At 35.4% G+C, this 17245-nt stretch overlaps 1 protein-coding gene across 1 annotated transcript in view; it reads left to right on the top strand.

Moving 5' to 3' along the window:
- The first annotated feature begins 1803 nt into the window (after window positions 1–1803).
- Window positions 1804–17245, top strand: part of LOC125646141 (calpain-9-like) — a 57314-nt gene continuing 41872 nt past the window's right edge. Inside the window, exons 1-16 of the mRNA XM_056141477.1 lie at window positions 1804–1937; window positions 6764–6841; window positions 7683–7770; window positions 8151–8201; window positions 8306–8341; window positions 8467–8525; window positions 8660–8712; window positions 8828–8955; window positions 9937–10038; window positions 10204–10283; window positions 10683–10838; window positions 12507–12604; window positions 12876–12947; window positions 13361–13443; window positions 13708–13826; window positions 15271–15357. Coding sequence (XP_055997452.1) covers window positions 1855–1937; window positions 6764–6841; window positions 7683–7770; window positions 8151–8201; window positions 8306–8341; window positions 8467–8525; window positions 8660–8712; window positions 8828–8955; window positions 9937–10038; window positions 10204–10283; window positions 10683–10838; window positions 12507–12604; window positions 12876–12947; window positions 13361–13443; window positions 13708–13826; window positions 15271–15357 — 1373 coding nt within the window. The 5' untranslated portion in view covers window positions 1804–1854. The remainder of the gene's footprint in view (window positions 1938–6763; window positions 6842–7682; window positions 7771–8150; window positions 8202–8305; window positions 8342–8466; window positions 8526–8659; window positions 8713–8827; window positions 8956–9936; window positions 10039–10203; window positions 10284–10682; window positions 10839–12506; window positions 12605–12875; window positions 12948–13360; window positions 13444–13707; window positions 13827–15270; window positions 15358–17245) is intronic.

Raw genomic sequence — 17245 nt, 5'->3', positions numbered from 1 at the left:
GAATGTGAAAGATTTTGATAATTCAGATACAACCTTCGAAGCTGAGGTGTCTTGTTGCAGTAGGTGTTATATATTAAAGAATCAGTCTGGTTCCCGGAAACAATAAGCATGAAGCAGGAATGTACAATTTTTGGATTTCATTTCCTCTGGGTATTTAACAGACTACTAGTATCTATAATGAGAAATGTGTGTATATTACGATGATATGGTATAAAAGTTTTGGTTTATTTTCACATGAGAATTGCAAGAGTTTGCAACGTTGAGCAAGAATGTATAATAACATATATTTATTGCATGATAGTGAGGGAGATATGAAGATTTATTCACCCAAGAATGAGTGAATAAATCTTCATATCTCCCAAACATTCATGCAATAAATTGTTTATTATACCGAAACAAATTGAAATTGGAGGCCGCTCATCTATAAATTGTATGTAGCTGAGATCACCCTAACGGTAACACCGTGCTGTCAACATGTTAGAAGGTACAAACAACGGAATACAGTGATATGATAACTGGATTTTGTATTTCCATTCTTATTGAATGCTGATTTAATTGCTTGTTTTTTGTGTCAACAAAAACCAGGCAATTTAACTGCGTATCAGAGACCCGCATATTTTGTGCATTACGAACTATGAAAGTACAATTACTCGGACTTATTATGACATCACAATAACTTCGTTTAATGCCTTGATGTTAAATTTATGGAAAATGCACAAGGCTGCCCGAGGGGTGAAATATGATGGGGAGATGTAATGTTTGAGTCATCCCTGGCATGTGACTGTCTAAACCAATCAGAATACGCGTTGCATAGAATTCTCATACTAAGGTATAATATTCTTTATGGCGTGTTTTTTTTTTTTGGTCACACATGTAATTCTGTTGAGTAATGCAAAATGAATGACTGTAAAAGGGGTTCTTTACACTGGGGTTTAACTACACGTTTTTCCATGTCCAACATTACGTTTGGAAAAAAATACGCAGTAACTCAATATGATATACATTATATCCAATATTTATTAATACACCGGTTGGGGAAATTTACGCGCGTTTTACGTGACCGAGTAATTAGTATAAATTTCCCCCACACGTAAATAATCACTTTTACAGTATTATAATGAATAAAATCGACAACAGGTAGGATAGTTACACTTGACTGCATAATTATAGACAAATGACTCACAATGCGTTCTCTTTTAATGGCTTTTATATATATATATATATATATATATATATATATAGAATAAATAGGCATTTAAACTAGATTATTGAAGGAAAATATTAATCTCAGGTCAGCAAAATGTGAGTTTGCAAGATAGAAAAGGATGGTCATAAGCATTATGGGAATTTTTGTTTTTGTACATTGAAAATTCATCAGATTTATACATGTATGTAGACCTGGAATTTTCTTTGTTCTAATATTTAGAATTTGCAGTATTCACTATTGTCAAAAGAGATGTTTCACTAATTATCCTGAATATATAAGAACAATGAAATGATCATTATATATGAGCATTTCATCCCTGAATACTATTCCTTGTTTGTTTTGTGTATCGGATGATGAAACTGTCTATGAGAAACTTACTGATGTGTGCATGCAGGTACATTCACATATATGCAGTGATGGGCATTTTTTTCAGTACCCCATGTGTAAACAAATTTTTTCACGCTTTGCTGTATGTGAGAGAGTTCTCTAAAGGGAAATAACTCTGACACATCTCTAAAACTTGCACATTTGATTTGATTTAGCCACTTGCTTATCAGTGATTTAATCTACTATATCACCCTATGTGTTTTTTCCAGATTTTCTTAGCATGGTGGTAACGACTCGGTGAAATATTTGACCAAGGTGATATGGATAGGTATGAAATTGTCCACAAACTTGGTGCTGGCGGGTGTGGTGCAGTGTACTTAGCCCGCAGTAATGAGACCAAAAAGTGAGTACTTCACAGTGTAACCGCAGTCATTCATTTATTTTAACTTTATATTAAATCCTTTTGTTTTTAGCTCACCTGAACCGAAGGTTCAAGTGAGCTATTCTGATCACATTTTGTCCGGCGTCCGTCTGTCTGTCTGTCCATCTGTAAACTTTTCACATTTTCGACTTCTTCTCCAGAACCACTGGGCCAATTTCAACCTAACTTGGCCAAAAGCATCCTTGGGTAAAGGGCTTTCAAGTTTGTTCAAATGAAGGGCCATGTCCCTTTCAAAGGGGAGATCATCACAAAAATGCAAAAATAGGGTGGGGTCATTTAAAAATCTTCTTCTCAAGAACCACTGGGCCAGAAGAGCTGAAATTTACCTGAAAGCTTCCTGACATATTGCAGATTCAAGTTTGTTCAAATCATGGCCCCCGGTGGTAGGATGGGGCCACAAGGGGGGGGATCAAAGTTTTACATACAAATATATAGGGAAAAACTTTAAAAATCTTCTTCTCAAGAACCACTAAGCCAGAAAAGCTGAGATTTACATGAAAGCTTCCTGACATAATACAGATTCAAGTTTGTTCAAATCATGGGCCCCTGGGGTTGGATGGGGCCACAATAGGGGATCAAAGTTTTACATACAAATATATAGGAAAAATCTTTAAAAATCTTCTTCTCAAGAACCACTGAGTCAGAAAAGCTGATTTTTACATGAAAACTTCCTGACATAGTGCAGATTCAAGTTTGTTCAAATCATGGGCCCCTGGGGTTGGATGGGGCCACAATAGGGGATCAAAGTTTTACATACAAATATATAGGAAAAATCTTTAAAAATCTTCTCAAGAACCACTAAGCCAGAAAAGCTGATTTTTACATGAAAACTTTCTGACATAGTGCAGATTCAAGTTTGTTCAAATCATGGCCCCCGGGGATAAGATGGGGCCCCAAGGAAGGGATCAAAGTTTTACACACAAATATACAGGTAAAAACTTTAAAAATCTTCTTCTCAAGAACCACTAAGCCAGAAAAGCTGATTTTTACATGAAAACTTTCTGACATAGTGCAGATTCAAGTTTGTTCAAATCATGGCCCCCGGGGATAAGATGGAGCCCCAAGGGGGGGATCAAAGTTTTACACACAAATATATAGGGAAAAACTTTAAAAATCTTCTTCTCAAGAACCACTAAGCCAGAAAAGCTGAGATTTACATGAAAGCTTCCTGACATAATGCAGATTCAAGTTTGTTCAAATCATGGGCTCCGGGGGTTGGATGGGGCCACAATAGGGGATCAAAGTTTTACATACAAATATATAGGAAAAATCTTCTCAAGAACCACTGAGCCAGAAAAGCTGATTTTTACATGAAAACTTTCTGACATAGTGCAGATTCAAGTTTCTTCAAATCATGGGCTCCGGAGGTAGGATGGGGCCACAAGGGGGATCAAAGTTTTACATACAAATATATAGTTAAAATCTTTTTCTCAATAACCACTGAGTCAGAAAAGCTAATATTTACAAGAAAACTTTCTGACATAGTGCAGATTCAAGTTTGTTCAAATCATGGTCCCCGGGGGGTAGGATGGGGCCACAAGTGGGGGGGGGGGGGTCAAAGTTTTACATACAAATATAGAAAAAAGCTTTAAAAGAACCATTGGACCAAAGAAGTTGACATTTACATGAAAGCTTTCTGACATAGTGTAGATTCAAGTTTGCAAAGGGTAGTTTGGGCCATAATAGGGACCAAGGTTTTACATGCAAATATATATGGAAAGTCTTCAGATATGGGCCAAGGTGACTCAGGTGAGCGATGTGGCCCATGGGCCTCTTGTTGAGGTTGTTATAACACTGGTTTAAATATTGACATTTGAACAATTTCAATGCCTTCTCGTATACTACTTGGCAAAAAATATATGTTGGTTTCCACTTTCACCTCAAATTTTTTCAAGACTGGTAGGTAGTTTTTTTGTTGATTTTATAGATTGAATTATTTTTTAATGATTTAGTATTCTACTATGCATAAAATACAGTGATTATACAGAAATCAAAGTGATATGATGAATCAAAACATTTCACTGTACTGTAAACAAAGGAAGTGGTTGTTTTGATTTTTAAGTTAACATAACTAGTCTAATCGCTAAGAAATGCATTGTACATAGTGATGGAAAGTTAGTTTAATATACCAATAAACTGAAGCAGACAACATTGTTGTCAAGGTGCACAATAATTGTTTGCATCTGCTGAAGACTAAGTTGACTTGTAAATTTGATTTATGAAGAACTGTTCCGATATTCGACAACGGCTTTATTCCAAGTGTCCAGCCGAGCTGAATCTCAGCAGTGACTATCATGATAGCCATGGTCATGGTTATTGTGTGTAAGATCACGATTACTATTTTTATATAAGGCCATGCCAATTTGTAATCTAGTTCGTTGGATTTGCCGCTTCTATTTGTAACAAATCCAAATTATAATATTATCAAAAAATAATATCCACCCTCGTGTTAAAAAATATCCGTAAATTTTATTTTTTTAGTTTTTACAACAAGCGCACAAATAACCTTGATGTATATGCTGAGAAATGACAGAAGTGCGGGGTCTCGAGAAATTTCCTAACAGTGTAATACGGTTAAGTTATTCATGATGTCTATCTTAATATGTACGATACTTCATAACACTGGATTGGAAGTTGTTCCTTATGCTGGAATCGAACTGGAAGCCGATGAAACTTTTGAAGCGCTATTCGATGCCACTATTTAGAGAACATTGAATGAGTATGATTGATTGTTTGATTAGCCTATATATTGACTGAAGTCTCTCTTGAGAATATTTCACTCACATGAAGACGTTAGCATTGCCAGTGAAGGGCTGCAAAATTTAGGCCTATGCTCAGCGCTTATTGCACTGAGGGATCTTTATCGTGCCACACCTGCTGTGACAAGGATCTCAGTTTTTGCAGTCCTATCTGAAGGACCGCCCCATTTATTCGCCTCTTACAACAAGCAAGGGGTACTGATCCATGACTATTTTAAACCGGACCGACAGTTAACGACAAATTCACAAAAGGTTTGGTGATGTCATATCAAAATTCAAGAAAATGCTCAAAGCGATGCAATGGATATTGCATTTGCAATGAATGTCAAAACTGGATGTGTCACTAGCAATATGCATATCTCTGAATCGAAAGTTTGTAGAAATGAAACTTAAATAAAATTCTTCAAAAAGACCTTATCAGTTAATGTTGCAAAGTACATGTATTAGGTATAAAGAAAATAAGTCTTTGAAACCTGAAATACTTCTTATTAATTGTAAACTATATCAACAAAGTTGAAAAATATTAAGTTTATGTGGTAAACAAATGATATCTGATGATTTTAGATCTTTATTTTTAGGCGCACGCTTTTTAAAATCACACTTAATTCAATTAAAAATATTTGTATTTCTTGTATTCGCTCGCCTCATAATTTTTATCTCCAAAATTAAAAATAATATATGTAAAATAATTTCGCCCTCTCGCCTCACTTTTTTTGTTTGAAAATCCGAAGAACTATTTTATAAATTGGTGTGGCCTAACGTTTGAAATTTAGGTATTAGAATGGAAAAAAATGTGTTAGGGTCAGCTGAAATTTTTGGGGTCGGTCGGAAAGTGGAAACCAACATATATATATTTTTTGGCCGAAATAGTACATTTATCTGTAGAGTAAGGGTAACTTACAAAAGTTGTGAATTTTGTTGAGACTTTGAGAGAAAAGTTTGTATTTTACTTGTGTCTGGTTCATAATTTTGTAATGGAAATGCATTTAGAAAATGTCATACATGTACCTATATAATTAATATCAAAGGTTGGTTATAATATAATATGTAATTTTGCCAAGATCAATGTATTAAAATTCTTCAGTCGTGTTTATTTGTCATAGCAACATAACGCAAGAATTCATACACAAAAGTACTATGACGTCACATTATTTTAGAAAGAGTTGTTTGAGACAAAATGGCCAGAGTAATTTATAGATATTAGAAGCTCATTCTTGGCACAAACATTGTGTATGAATGGACAATGTTTCGTGATCATGAGTCAAGGTCATTTAGCTAAGGTAAAGATCACTAGAAAATTCATATGGCTCCATATCAGGGATGAAATTTTGCTAAGTTTTTAGGGGGCAAGTGAGCCCCCAAGTCAAAAACGTTAGGCGTCCACATGAAATCATTTACGGTAGCTCATGTATGAGTTTGAGATGTATTTCATTGCTGCAACAAATAAAAAATGATAAATACAAATGAAAATATTTTCTTTCTTTATTCATGTTAAGTATATTGCTTGGAAAAAATGAAATTAATTTCAAAATTATCAATTTGCCAGAACCACCCTCACATGATGTTTAACAGTCATATTAGCCAGTGTAAAATCAGTTGAAGTACCAATTTTTGGACCCTCGAAAACTGTTAAGTGTCAGAAATATCAATCGTAGGATACACTTGTAAATTTCACTGTAGAGACGTTAGATCCTCATACTGTAATAAAAGTTGCTCATGATCGGATAATGTGTTATGACCTTGAACTCTGGTCATTTGGCCAAGATAAGTCTGAAGAAATGAACATCACTTTAGATCATAATTAACTGTCTACATCAGGTTCTTGGAGATTGAATGAAAGATACTCAAATGCTTTCTTGAAATATTTCGACCGTGTTACCGGTCTTCTTCAGTCGTGTTTATTTGTCATAGCAACATAACGCAAGAATTCATACACAAAAGTACTATGACGTCACGTTGAGTATTATACAATTGAAAAGTAACGCCAAAGTTGATATTTATGATAATTATGTGTGTATTTATGACAAGGTACTGTGCTCTGAAAAAGGTGGAGTTAGATGAAAAGAGGAAGACTAGGACTCGCGAAGCTGTGCAGAAAGAGGCCAGGTAAATTGATATCAGTGTTGTTGAAGAGTGAATGCAATAAGGCAGTCATACAGATGACCTATATTTGTATTGTTTATCCTAAAGGTAAAATTTAAAATGGAGACAGATTTCTCAGAAATTCAGTCATCGCTGGATTTATTGTTGTATGATTCTCAGATGACCAGTAAATCATGGTCATCTTATTAAACAGTTGAATTCACAGTAGTTTGTTTATTGATTTTATTGCTTTCAATTTTGACATATTACTTGATGTTGATCGTTTTTAGTTCTTAGCCTCCATTTGTTTATAAGAATTTATTGTAACATATATCAACAAAATGTTTGCTTGTCTTTCACTCTCTCGTTAATTTCTACATTTAAAAGTCTTACCTGTAATTGTCCTTCTAAAAATTTAGTGTAATTAAACTCTTTTTTGAAAGAGGTACTTATATTTGAAATAAATATAGGGGCATCCGTGGCCGAGTGGTTAGAGCATCACGCTCAAAATCACATGGCCACTCACCTCAGGTCATCGCAGGTTCGAATCCTGCTTGCGCTGGTAAGTGAGAAAGTTTCCCAGTTTAATTGCTGAAGGTCGGTGGTCTCTTCCCAGTTACATTGTATCTGGGTTCTCTTTTCCACCAATAAAAACTGGGCACCACCAGATAACTGAAAAATTGTTAAGTGTGGTGGAAAACAGCAATCCATCAATCAATGAAATAAATATAGGGAGTCGGGATAAAACGGGTATCCATGAAAAATATTTTCAACAACTGTTACGATTTTTAAACAATGTCCGACCACCATGAGACTACATAGCAGCTGTCATGTGTGGTTTGATTTTCCCGCTTTTTTTTTTCAGAATTCTGGAAAAGTTGAAGCACCCTCACATTGTCTCGTATCAAGAATCATTTTTTGATGACGACGAGCAATTCTTATACATAGTACAAGTAAGTGGATTTATATTTCATGTCCACAGTTTTGATAAACTGTGATATATATTAGTACAGATTGAAAACCCATGCATTTGTAATATTTACATTTCCAATGTTTTTGCTTTTGATATCTATGCAAATTGCAATGATAGCCACTTCCTCGTGAATGTGCTGTAGTTGTTAACAATGCAAGTATGAATCTTGGTAAATATAGTCACTGGCATGTCCATTTTAACAGCTTAGAATTCCACCAGGAATTCAAATAAAAGTTGAATGTACATGTAAATTTCATTTTCGAAAATACGTGAGGATATGAACCGCAATGCTTTATGCCTGCATACTTTTCAAGAAGCACATTTAATTTATTTCTTAAATGTATACACACTTGTTAATAGGACTTTTGTGATGGAGGTAACCTTGACGAAAAGATAAAGGAGGCAGCAAATGTAGGTTTTATTTTCCAACATGTAACAAATTAATGTGAAGTGTTGAAGTAAGTTTGATCTTAAAATCTAATTCAATTTATGTATTTTTTCTATTTATGTTTCAGAAAAATAAGCATTTTGAAGAAAAACAGATCATGAGTGTAAGTTACAAAATATTCAAGGTATGAAGAGCAATTCAAACAAACACCTGAATCCAGTCAGTTTACATGTGTATGTTGAAAAGCAATTAAACATAAGCATAATTGGTTTCACTTGTTATTTGTAGTGGTTTGTGCAGATTCTGATGGCCGTCCAATACATTCATTCCAACAAAATTCTTCACAGGTAAAGCATTTTCCCCCTCCACCCCTCCCCCTTAAGAAGTCAGACTTTTAAAGGAGTACCAAAAATGATGTAATCCTCTCCTACTATCTATATAATGCAATAGTTCAGACTTCATAACTTGTATATATTTTCAGAGATCTGAAGACAGAAAATGTGTTCCTTACAAAGAAAAATGTAGTAAAACTTGGTATGTGTAGCCCCATCATAAAAAGATAGAGTTTAGCTGTATTGAAATTTCTTGTTCTGTGGAGATGCAGTGTGCAGTTGTATATACTAATTTAACATTTGGTTTGTTTCTTTAGGTGACTTCGGTATATCAAAGGTCCTGGACAGTACAATAGATGTGGCCAAGACTGTGGTAGGGACACCATCTTATCTCAGCCCAGAACTATGTCAGGATATCCCCTACAGCTCCAAGTCTGATATCTGGGTAAGTAAACATCCCTACAGCTCCAAGTCTGATATTTATAAGAAGATATCTCCATAGTTCCAAATCTGATATTTATAAGATGTCCCTACAGCTCCAAGTCTGATATTTATAAGAAGATATCTCCATAGTTCCAAATCTGATATTTATAAGATGTCCCTACAGCTCCAAGTCTGATATTTATAAGAAGATATCTAGCTCCAAGTCTGATATTTATAAGAAGATATCTCCATAGCTCCAAATCTGATATTTATAAGAAGATGTCCCTACAGCTCCAAGTCTGATATTTATAAGAAGATATCTCCATAGCTCCAAATCTGATATTTATAAGAATATATTCCTACAGCTCCAAGTCTGATATTTATAAGAATATATCCCACACAGCTCCAAGTCTGCTATTTATATTAAAGTATATATCCCATACAGCTATAAGTCTGATATTTATAAGAATATATCCCATACAGCTATAAGTCTGATATCTGGGTAAATAGATACGTCCCCCACAGCTCCCAAGTTTAATATATAGGTAAGTAGATATATTCCTCATTACTTCAAGTTTGATTCTGAATAAGTAGATATCCCCACAGCTTAAATTTTGATATCTGCATAGGTAAATATCCTAACAGCTCCAATTTTGATATCTGGGTAAGTTGAAATTCTCCACAGCTTCAAGTTTGATATCTGGGTAATTTGTACTCTGTCAAAATGAGTCCTACAGCTCCAAGTCTGATAAAATACACACACATCTGTAAGAGCACCTTGTTGCACATCATGATAACTTTATAGTTGTTAGAGTCCTGAGATGAACTGAATATTGCTCTGTAATGTGCAGCTATTAAATCGACCTTTAACCTTTTCGCAGGCTGTGGGTTGTGTTCTCTATGAGTTGTGCAATATTTAATCAACCTTTAACCTTTTTCCAGGCCGTGGTTTGTGTTCTCTATGAGTTGTGCACTATTAAATCAACCTTTAACCTTTTTCCAGGCTGTGGGTTGTGTTCTATATGAGCTGTGCACATTACATCCCCCATTTGATGCTCAGAATCTCGTCAGTTTGTTGTTCAAAATTATCAAAGCTGAATATCAGGTATGTGAAAGACATATTGCCTACTGATTTTGTCATATTTGTAAATAAAACTACTCTGTCAGTGTATACTGTTATATGTATTAAAACTTCCCTAACGTAACAGTATGAAAGAAAACATATGGATGCAGGATGAAAATCATGTCCCAATTTTTTCTATTGAACCAGCCCATTCCGTCGCAGTATTCTAAACCTTTACATGACCTTGTCACGACCATCCTACAAAAGATGCCTGAGGACAGACCAAGGTCAGAAAGATTTATTAAAGACGTTATTTTCCGGTTTTGTTTTGGAGATTTTAAGACATGGTAGTAGTTATTTTATATTAGAACATTATCTGCTGTGGTAACAACAATTTTCTTTGGCAGTTGTTTTCAAAAAATGGTTTCATTGGATTGATATGTAATTTGCTGGATTGCTACTTAAAGCTCTTCTTTTATGAGATAAAAAATGTACTTTGATTTTGTGAACCACAAAATCATACGGCCCTGTAGTATCAGATAATCTTATTGGATTATGTGTAAAACTCTCTTATTCTCTATATAATATCTTATTTATAAAACTTGGATTGTATTATTCTGTATATTATGTCTTATTAAGAAGTCTGGATTGAAGTATGTGTAAAACTTTCTGATTCTGTACTGCAGTGCTAGTGCTATTCTCAACTTACCCTATGTGAAGCAACATTTGGCCGACTTCATTCAGGAGAAGGAAAGCTTACTACAGTTAAAAGCCAACAAAGAAAACTCTAGATCCTCTCCCTATCTCAATGTTACAGACCATTCCAAAAGCAAAGGAAACAGGTAAGTGTAATCAGTTCTTAGAAAACTATGTAGGACAGTAAACTGTATTAAGGTGGGTCATCACCATTTGATATTACTGTGTAGGACAGTAAACTGTATTAAGGTGGGTCATCACCATTTGATATTACTGTGTAGGACAGTAAACTGTATTAAGGAGGGTCAACACCATTTGATATTACTGTGTAGGACAGTAAACTGTATTAAGGTGGGTCATCACCATTTGATATTACTGTGTAGGACAGTAAACTGTATTAAGGAGGGTCAACACCATTTGATATTACTGTAGGACAGTAAACTGTATTAAGGAGGGTCATCACTTTTTCAGTAGAATGTCAACATGGCAGGTTTAATGCCATGCATGCCTCTCGGCTGAACACCATGTCTTTAGTGTGGGTTTTTGTTTAGATCATGGGACGGTGGACCTATTGAATAGAAGTTTGAATCCAGCAGGGATTTCTGTTTTCTTTTAATGGCATAGTAGCATTTTCCAACCGCTTGTATAGAAATATGGTACTAACTATGCTGTGGTGCTGACATCTGTCCACATAATCATGTCTGCGTTATTTTCTGTGATCCTGAAAGATTCATTGGATTTTATAGTGACATATGATGGGTGTGACTTGTTGTGTATGTGGGTTTTGAATTTGAAGACTCAATGTATGTGTTCCCTGGGATTGAAGAAAATGGACAGCATCCAAAAATCTTGTCCATTTTACTTCTCTTTAATGGCAGCAAATTCAGTTGATGTGATGGTGGTTTGTATTTTTGAAGTGTAACAGATTTATGTGACTTGATAGTGGCATATACAATGTAAAGGGGTATGAATGGTATTTGTGTGTCTGTGATTCAAACTTGAATTGGGTATCAGATTTTGTGGCATCGATGGCCTAGAGGTTAGGCTGTCAGACTCTCAACCGATAGGTCGTGGGTTCGAGTCCTGGCCGCGGCAGGGCCGACGTTGTGTCCTTGGGAAAGGCACTTTGCACAAATTTCCTCAGTCCACCCAAGTGTAAAAGGGGTACCTGGCTATAGAGAGTGAAAGATATAGTTAGAATGTTAGTGCTCTAGCGCCTGTAACGGCAGCTTGCACTGTATGCTTCCCAGGAAGCTGAGAAAGTGCTAGATTGATATAAGGTCTGCCGGGGTAATAATGTATTGTAAAGCGCTTTGAGCAGCATACGCTGGAAAAGCGCTATATGAAAACCAATCATTATTATGTTTAAAATGTGTAATGAAGGAGTATCATGCATGGTGCAGCTATTTCAGTGTTCCTTTTATTGAGGGATAATTTTGCAGTTTATTTTCATTTGTTCATGTTTTGTTATTGTTATAATGAATTCAGACTTGCAGTGAAGTAATTTTTCATTCCCTGTAGTTTTAAAGCATATCATTAATTCCTTGGACATTACAAATTACGTTTCTAACAAATCGAAATTGTTTGTCTCCAGCACATTGCTATAAGTGTGTTTTTCTGGAATATTGATATCATATTGTAGAAATTTAGAGTTGAAAGAGAGAATATTAAATACAGGGTTTGCTGAACCACTTTTAAGAGGTGTCTATCCACACTTGAGAAATTAGAGACTAACATGAAATTATTAGAAAATTTTATTGTTCATTTTAAAATGGTGTCCCACATTAACCTTGCAAACTTTGAAAACTTCACAGTGCAAACAGTTCTGTATCAACCAGCCCAGCGATACATAGACGACAGAATTCTCCAGAGAAAACCGTCAAACTGCCGCAACAGAAGGACAGTGGACTAGGTAATGTATTGTCAGTTTTAACTAGAGCAGATTGATTACTGAAGTGTAAGGTCCATTTAGGGGAGGAATGTGAACTCACATCATGTTCACAATCTCTTGTTACAGTTATGAATGATTTCCATGTTTACAACTTCTTGTTACAGTCATGAATGACTCCAATGTTTACAATCTATGAATGACTCCAGTGTTCACAATCTCTTGTTACAGTCATGAATGATTCCAATGTTTACAATCTATGAATGACTCCAGTGTTTACAATCTCTTGTTACAGTCATGAATGATTCCAATGGCGAGGGAAAGGCAGAGTATTCTGATGACTTTGATTCCTCAGAAGAAGAAGAAGGTGTGTCATAGAAATTATACTCACTAAGTTATTGCAGATTATTACATATACACATCCTAATATGTTTGTTGTTCATTGTTCAGATTATTACATTTGTTGGTTGTACATACATTAGATTATTACATTTGTTGGTTGTTCATACATTAGATTATTACATTTGTTGGTTGTACATACATTAGATTATTACATTTGTTGGTTGTACATACATTAGATTATTACATTTGTTGGTTGTACATACATTAGATTATTACATATGTTGGTTGTACATACATTAGATTATTACATTTGTTGGTTGTACATACATTAGATTATTACATTTGTTGGTTGTTCATTAGATTATTACATATGTTGATTGTTCACTCTTTAGATTACTGTGTTTACATATCCTATAATGTTTGTTGTTCATTGTTTAGAGATCCCAGACAACTGTGAGAAGGCAGCTGACAGTTCAGATGCAGAATATGATGATGACTTTGAGGAATATGACTCCAGTGAGGTTAGTGAACATCTTATCCTGCTTCAGACAAACTTGTAGATATGTGAGTGGATAAAAACATATCACATGCCACCCTGAAATTTTTAATACACTCTCTCTGTAGGGATGTGTTATTTAAAAAAATATGATGTCACAGATTACATACTTTAGATAATGATTATGTTTTATATTATTTCGTAATATACATGTACTAATATATTTGAATCAATGAATTAGAGATAAGAGGGATGTGACTTTAGATTTGATTTATAAGTTATTCCTCAGAATTTGGATGACATTGTCAATCAGGCCCGGGAAGCCCAGGAGTTAGAAGATGTGGATGATTTCTTTGCTGATGACAAGATGCTGGAGCAACAGTTCAGACAAACTGCCATATTTAATAGGTAAGTAACTCCTACAATACTATAATATATGGGTGTGGCTACCTACCCCAATCCTAATTCCCATTATTGTCTCCATTTAAGGACAGCCAGACAACTCTCTCCTCATTATTGTCTTGGTCCAAGGACAGCCAAACAACGCTCTCCTTAATATTGTCGCCGTCCATTGACAGCTAGGCAACCCTCTTCTCAATACTGTTGCGGTCCATTGACAGCCAGGCAACCCTCTTCTCAATATTGTCGCGGTCCAAGGAGTGTCGGACAATCCTCTCCTCAATATTGTCTCGGTCCATTGACAGCCAGACAATCCTCTCCTCAATATTGTCTTGGTCCATTGACACTCAAACAACCCTCTCCTCAATATTGTCGCGGTCCAAGGACAGTCAGACTATCCTCTCCTCAATATTGTCTCGGTGCAAGGACATCCAAACAATTCTCTCCTCAATATTGTCTCAGTCCAAGGACATCCAAACAATTCTCTCCTCAATATTGTCTCAGTCCAAGGACATCCAAACAATTCTCTCCTCAATATTGTCTCAGTCCATTGACACTCAAACAATCCTTTCCTCAATATTGTCTCAGTCCATTGACACTCAAACAATCCTTTCCTCAATATTGTCTCAGTCCATTGACACTCAAACAATCCTTTCCTCAATATTGTCTCAGTCCATTGACACTCAAACAATCCTTTCCTCAATAGCTCAGTCCATTGACACTCAAACAATCCTTTCCTCAATATTGTCTCAGTCCATTGACACTCAAACAATCCTTTCCTCAATATTGTCTCAGTCCATTGACACTCAAACAATCCTTTCCTCAATAGCTCAGTCCATTGACACTCAAACAATCCTTTCCTCAATATTGTCTCGGTCTAAGGACAGTCAGACAATCCTCTCCTCAATATTGTCTCAGTCCAAGGACAGCTAAATCCCAAGGGCAACAGATCTCTACAAGGGCTTGTTGTCAGAAGGCCCAGTCAAAAATTGTTTGTCATGCATAATCAGTTCAGTTTTATTTCAAGCCTGTTTAACCTCCAGAGTAGGTAACTTCTCCTTATAGAAGGGAACATTGAGGAGGTTTTAATAATGCCAAATATGTATTGAACTTAAAGAGAAGAAACATTTTCTGTGATACATTAGAAAGGGATTCAGATAATGCCACATTCTGCTAGATAGCGAATATCTTCAAGGCAAAATCATATGACTTGTAGTGACCAATGAAAATGAGCAATCAATTTTGGTCCCACTGATCACAAATGTTAGAGCTTTTTGACCAGATGCTGGTTAATAGACAGGATTTTAGGTGTTATTTCAGTTGCATTAACACTGTTGGAAAAGTTTGTTCTTATATAAGCAAAAACTTACAATGTATGTGGATATAAAAATGAATATAGTAGATTAGATTTGATTTGAAATGCTTGTAACCAAATGCATTTTACCCAACACAGACAATGTTTGGAAAACCTTGGGGCTAAGAACTTCGAAGAAGTTGACAAGATGATACAGAATGGAATCATAACAGAGGATGATCTCAAGTAAGTCACTGTAGCACTCTGACAGGTATTAGATAAGTCAATCACTGTAACACTCTGACAGGTATTAGATAAGTAAGTCACTGTAACACTCTGACAGGTATTAGATAAGTAAGTAACTGTGACACTCTGACAGGTATTTAGATAAGTCAATCACTGTAACACTCTGACAGGTATTAGATAAGTCAATCACTGTAACACTGTGACAGGTATTAGATAAGTAAGTCACTGTAACACTCTGACAGGTATTAGACAAGTAAGTCACTGTAACACTCTGACAGGTATTTAGATAAGTAAGTCACTGTGACACTCTGACAGGTATTTAGATAAGTCAATCACTGTAACACTCTGACAGGTATTAATTAAGTCACTGTAACACTCTGACAGGTATTAGATAAGTCAATCACTGTAACACTCTGACAGGTATTAGATAAGTAAGTCACTGTAACACTGTGACAGGTATTAGATAAGTAAGTCACTGTAACACTCTGACAGATATTTAGATAAGTAAGTCACTGTGACACTCTGACAGGTATTTAGATAAGTCAATCACTGTAACACTCTGACACGTATTTATATAAGTAAGTCACTGTAACACTCTGACAGGTATTAGAAAAGTAAGTCATTGTAACACTCTGACAGGTATTAATTAAGTAAGTCACTGTAACACTCTGACAGGTATTAGATAAGTCAGTCACTGTAACACTCTGACAGGTATTAGATAAGTCAATCACTGTAACACTCTGACAGGTATTAGATAAGTAAGTCACTGTAACACTGTGACAGATATTAGATAAGTAAGTCACTGTAACACTCTGACAGATATTTAGATAAGTAAGTCACTGTGACACTCTGACAGGTATTTAGATAAGTCAATCACTGTAACACTCTGACACGTATTTATATAAGTAAGTCACTGTAACACTCTGACAGGTATTAGAAAAGTAAGTCATTGTAACACTCTGACAGGTATTAATTAAGTAAGTCACTGTAACACTCTGACAGGTATTAGATAAGTCAGTCACTGTAACACTCTGACAGGTATTAGATAAGTCAATCACTGTAACACTCTGACAGGTATTAGATAAGTAAGTCACTGTAACACTCTGACAGGTATTAGATAAGTAAGTCACTGTAACACTCTGACAGGTACAGTATTTAGATAAGTCAATCACTGTAACACTCTGACAGGTGTTTAGATAAGTAAGTCACTATAACACTCTGACAGTTATTAGTTAAGTCAATCACTGTAACACTCTGACAGGTATTTAAATAAGTAAGTCATTGTGACACTCTGACAGGTATTAGATAAGTCAATCACTGTAACACTCTGACAGGTGTTTAGATAAGTAAGTCCCTGTGACACTCTGACAGGTATTAGATAAGTCAATCACTGTAACACTCTGACAGGTATTAGATAAATCAATCACTGTAACACTCTGACAGGTATTAGATAAGTAAGTCACTGTAACACTCTGACAGGTACAGTATTTAGATAAGTCAATCACTGTAACACTCTGACAGGTATTTAGATAAGTAAGTCACTGTAACACTCTGACAGGTATTAGAAAAGTCAATCACTGTAACACTCTGACAGGTGTTTAGATAAGTAAGTCACTGTAACACTCTGACAGGTATTAGATAAGTCAATCACTGTAACACTCTTGACAGGTGTTTAGATAAGTAAGTCACTATAACACTCTGACAGTTATTAGATAAGTCAATAACTGTAACACTCTTACAGGTATTTAGATAAGTAAGTCACTGTAACACTGACAGGTGTTTAGATAAGTCAATCACTGTAACACTCTGACAGGTATTAGATAAGTAAGTCACTGTCACACTCTGACAGGTATTTAGATAAGTAAGTCACTGTAACACTCTGACAGGT

Source organism: Ostrea edulis, chromosome 6 (assembly GCF_947568905.1).
Source record: "Ostrea edulis chromosome 6, xbOstEdul1.1, whole genome shotgun sequence".
In the NCBI taxonomy this organism is placed as follows: Eukaryota; Metazoa; Mollusca; class Bivalvia; order Ostreida; family Ostreidae; genus Ostrea; species Ostrea edulis.
The sequence above is the reverse complement of the archived record's forward strand: the minus strand, read 5'-3'. Positions and strand labels throughout refer to the sequence as shown.